Genomic DNA, 4,921 nt, shown 5'->3' on the forward strand with positions numbered 1-4,921 from the left:
ATAGAGAAATATTGCGTAGCAGTAAGAAATCATTCTAGTTTACAGTATGTTTGCAGCCAACTTAGCAAGACAGCCTGTGCTAAACTGAAATGAATAAGGAAACTAGCATAGAAACCACACTGCAGAAAAAGATCCATCCAGTGATCCATCCAGTCTGCCCTTTTAGGGTTTTTGTTATAGTTTTAATATTTTCATTTTTTTTAGTTTTTTGCAGTTAGCCAAATGTTCAGATTGGATTTGCAATTATTTTATTATTTACTTAGTACTTACATTGGGATGATAGACATGTTTTTCCCCCAAGCATATTTAAATTCAGTTACTGATGACCGATCAACTATCTACCTCTGCTGGAAGTTGGTAACCAGTGTACCCTAAACTTTCTGTGAAGTAACACTTTCTAACATTACTTTTGAACTTCCGTCCTGCTAGCGTATCTATGTTTTTTATTTTTGCTAAAACTCTTCAAAAACCCAGTGCCTAAAACTCTTGCTTTCTGCCATTTAAAAATGTAGTTTTTATAGAATTAGCTTAATGCAATTACAATCACACCAACATGTTTTCACAGGAAAGGGTAACATGCTGGCATTTTAAATTCAATCACTTCTCAGGCTTTCTAATCATTCTAAATTGCTTTCAAGAGGTTGGTTCAATTTTCAAAGGGTCTACAGTATTTGGTCCCATACATGGTCAGGTGTGTGTTTTTTTTACCTTTTACCTTTTCTTTACAAAATTGTTATGCCCCTGGGTCACTTTTTCCACTGTAAAAGCTAACCAAACGCTTGTCCTGTTAAAACTCCACAATGTGAACAGCAGTGAAAGACAAGTCAGGATTCTGGGATGGAAGAGGTGAGCAGGTGGATGGCAAAGGAAATCCTCTCCCTCTTAAGCAGCCCTTTCAGGTGAGGGTCTGAAAAAGAGGAGTTCCTGATCTGTACCTCCACTGAGGCAATCAATGCCAGCCTGGGTCTGGGTCACAGCTTCACCTCAGTGGAAAAGGACGGTTGTAAACCTGTTTTCTTTCACTGTTGAACTACATACGGAGCCCATAGGGCTCAAAACGGGTGAAACAGAACTGAAGAAAAATTAGTCTCTGAGCATATACAGAATGCATCTGTTTCCTGATGACTTGAGCCAGCTTCTAAGCATTAGAAGGGAAGATCTGGCAGACCTCAAGTTCTGCAGCTTCCTTTTCAGTCATGGTTCTCCACCCTGCTTTCTTCACAGCCAGAGAGAAAAACTAGCAGGAATTGGTTAATAAACTCTTTCAACGTTGATCTGTTGCAACTTGGCCATATCTTCCTCCGGCGAAAGAAGAGTCCAAATCTCAGTCTTTAACCACTAGACTACAATTCCCTTTCCAGGCCTTCAAATTACATCATTTGATTTAGCGAGAGGAGTGCCTTTATGCCTTTAAGACGGAACTAGTTTCTAATTTCGGTTTGTTTACAACTCCCTCCACGTAGATCAGTCACCGTCATAGGTTAACATAGCTGGATTTTTTTAGACAACTAATAGTGACCTTCCGCCAGCAAGAGCTTCCTACTCAACTCTCCTATCCAAATCTTTTTTGCCACTAAATGACATCACTGCTCTCCCTAAATTCTCGAATAGTTACTGAAATTCCTTAATCTTAAACGAGTGACTCATTACAAAATCTTCTTAATCTTTAGAGTTACATTGGAACTACTTTTTGGGCACTACCATTTTTTTTCTCGAGGGGTAAATTACAAAGCTATTTTCCTTCAACGCTATTATGACAGATAAAGTGCCTGAGATGACATTCGTTTGAGGATGAGTCCTAAGGGGACTCAAAAAGGCCGATTTAATAAATGTTAAGATTTCAAGATTCTCATAAATAGTTGGTATATTCCAATTCCCACCTCCGACACCGCCTCCAACTATTCTCCTCTGATTGGTTCAGTTAATATTGAAGGGCTCCCATTATAGCCATTGATGTTTTAGTTATTTAGGCAGCCTACCAGAGAGGGCTTCCTTGTTGGCCCAGCCCTCCTTGAATATTGATTGGCTAAACAACAGTCTCTTGCCGCGATTCTGGGAAGGGTAGTCATTGTGTTAAAAGAGAACTGGGCAATCGATCGGAAGGAGAAACCACAAATCCCGAGATACCTTGGGACCAGGAAAATGAGAAGCGGCTGCGCACTGCGTTGAAGGGGCTGGTTCGTTTATATAAGGCGAGGAAACGCGCTAGGAGTAGCAGTTGAGAACTGGCGGCGCTTGAGTAAGGGAGGAAAGTGGTGGAAGGAGGGGTGGGGTTAACTGCAAAGGAGGGGGCAGTTCGAACTTTGGGTGTGCGTGGAGGAGCCAACCTTCCCTCATTTAGTTAACCCTTTCCTCTCCGAGGAGGAGAAACCATCTTTAACGCGTTCGGGACTGGAGAGAGTTTTTCATAGTTTTGAAGCTTGGGACGGAACTATTTTTCAAGGGATTTTTGAGGTCCAGACTGTTAAGAAAAAAGAAGAACTGTTACACACTTAGACTCTTGGCATCGGAACTGCCTTCCGATTTTTTCGTGCCTGAACTGTTAACCCTTGATTGTGTGGATTTGGACATTTAACATTTTTATCACCTAGGCTGGAGTGAGAATCCTGCTGCTTAACTCTTCAGTGGCCTTTTGTCTCTCGTATCCTCATTTTCTTTTTTCTTTTTTAAATATAATTGTTGCGTACAAGGTGTTTCAAGGACATACTGGCTCTGTTGCGGTGGCTCGTTCATTAGCTGGAACTTTTTTTGCCTTTAATCTTTTCATAATTTGAGATGTGCATCTTTTCTACAGTGTGACAAACAGGAGAAGTAGAGACTGGAGGAAAAAAAAACCGGATGCTTCCACACTTTCCCAGAGAAGGTAACGAACATTTAAAGACTGACCAAGACAGCTTGCCGGTCTTTTTTTTTTCTCTGCAAAGTTTAATGTTTGTAACACTCTAGAAATTTAAGAAAGAGCAAGAAAAGCTTCCAGATTAATACTCCTGATAACTATTAAGCAGTAAGAGTTCTGTAAAGGCTTGCAAGTTGGGCTGAAGTGTTAAAAAAAGTATTTGCTTTCTCAGAGCCCCATCACCATCCAGCAAGGCACTGTAGGCTCATTAAATTCTCCCTCCTTCAAGAGAAGAGGGAGTCAATACCTCGGACTTACTAGCCAATAATCTCCTTCTGGGCTGAGGAAATTGCTAAAAGCACCAACTATGGCTGATGCTGCCTTCTCTGCCAATCTGAGGCAACAGCCTAATGGCAAAACACCTTTCCCTCCTCCCTGCAGGGGTGCAGGTGGAGGAGACTCTGGCGGAGGGGGACCTTTTGTTGGATCTCCAACCACTAACCAGGAACTGCTCCAAGGAAGAGAGGTTATCGATAAGTGGCAACTCAGTGAGGTGGCTAAGCAGCAGGATGGCAGGCCAGTCAGTGCTGATGTTGCCTTCCCTGATACAGAACTCACAGTTCCTGTGGTTGGAGGAAGCCAAAGTCTGGTTCCCCCAGGAATTAATCAGATTGAGGACCAGACATTTGGTGCAGCTGCAGATACCCAAGATGCAGGAGATGGAGAGCAATCAGACCTACAGGAGCAGGAATACTGTGGGACTTTTGACCAGAGTTGCAGATCCCAGTCTGGTGGAGAAGAAGAAAAACAGCTGGGCAAAAAGAAACATAGGAGGCGCCCTTCAAAGAAGAAGAAACATTGGAAGCCTTATTACAAACTCAGCTGGGAAGAGAAGAAGAAGTTTGATGAGAAGCAGAGTCAACGGGCTTCCAGGATGCGGGCAGAGATGTTTGCTAAAGGACAGCCTGTTGCACCATACAACACCACACAGTTTTTAATGGAGGATCATGATCAAGAAGAACCAGATTTGAAGACAAGCCTTTGCCCCAAAAGATCTGCCACCAAGTCAGATGAAACCAGTGAAGAAGACTTTGTGGAAGAGGAGGATGGGGGTAGTGATGGGATGGGAGGGGATGGTACTGAATTCCTTCAGAAAGATTTTTCAGAGACATACGAGAGATATCATGTAGAGAGTCTACAGAATATGAGCAAACAGGAATTGATCAAGGAATATTTGGAGTTGGAGAAATGTCTTTCCAAGATGGAGGAGGAGAACAACCGCTTACAGATGGAGAACAAGAAATTTGCAGGGGACTTCACAGAGGACCCCAGGGTAAGTCAGTTAGAAGAGGAACTGGATAGGTTGAGAGCTGAGAACCAGAAACTCTTGAAAGAAAAGGAACTTGGCAGAGAACAAGAGAACAATTTCTCTAAACTGGGAGAATGAAACTGAACATTTTCTGAGAACATAAGTGGAATTGGACAGAAACCATCCCAAGATGCTGTATTCATATTGTGGGGAGTACATGTGTGTATGTGTGTGTACACCCACCCACACTCTCTCTCACACACACACACAGGACTTTATGTGATCTAATCAGAATAAATTCACAATCTTACACTGTTTTTGAAGATAGTTCTAATATAGTGTGCGCTCTTTTTTAATTATGTGTAATCAAGGGGTTTGGGATTTGTTTATAAAAATAAGAACACAGAATATCCAGTATTCTTAGGAAAATTTCTAAAAGTTCATCGGACTCACACAGAAACAGAATTTGTGATCCTTGTAAAGGAGAGACAATTGGTGAAGAGGGGATGGGGCATGGGAAGGGACATGTAAAATAGTCACATTCTGGGGGAGCGGGGTGGAAGGCTATCCTGATTCATGAAGAGAGTTTAAATAAACTGAAGGTCATGTCAGCATAATTATTCTGGTGTGATTTCTAGAAAAATAATTCAAAATATTTTCTTTTGGCAGAGAATATTGTGAATAATTTTTCCAGGCAACATTTGCATATTGCTTTAAAGGAATATGAATTGGAAAGGATGGATTGTTCTAAGCCATTGTGTGGTGGTTCTAATAGA

The 4,921-nt window shown here is 41.7% G+C and overlaps 1 protein-coding gene across 1 annotated transcript; it reads left to right on the forward strand.

Moving 5' to 3' along the window:
- Positions 1 to 2,127: 2,127 nt before the first annotated feature.
- On the forward strand, positions 2,128 to 4,462 carry HEXIM1 (HEXIM P-TEFb complex subunit 1). The gene has a single exon (XM_058183154.1). It carries the CDS (start codon positions 3,204 to 3,206, stop codon positions 4,281 to 4,283), a length of 1,080 nt encoding a protein of 359 aa, XP_058039137.1. The 5' UTR covers positions 2,128 to 3,203; the 3' UTR covers positions 4,284 to 4,462.
- Positions 4,463 to 4,921: the final 459 nt, after the last annotated feature.

This window comes from Ahaetulla prasina, chromosome 4 (assembly GCF_028640845.1).
Source record: "Ahaetulla prasina isolate Xishuangbanna chromosome 4, ASM2864084v1, whole genome shotgun sequence".
NCBI lineage: Eukaryota > Metazoa > Chordata > Lepidosauria > Squamata > Colubridae > Ahaetulla > Ahaetulla prasina.

Bases quoted from the DNA above. Each gene is read 5' to 3' on its own strand.
- HEXIM1 (XM_058183154.1), top strand. From the start codon at position 3,204: ATGGCTGATGCTGCCTTCTCTGCCAATCTGAGGCAACAGCCTAATGGC.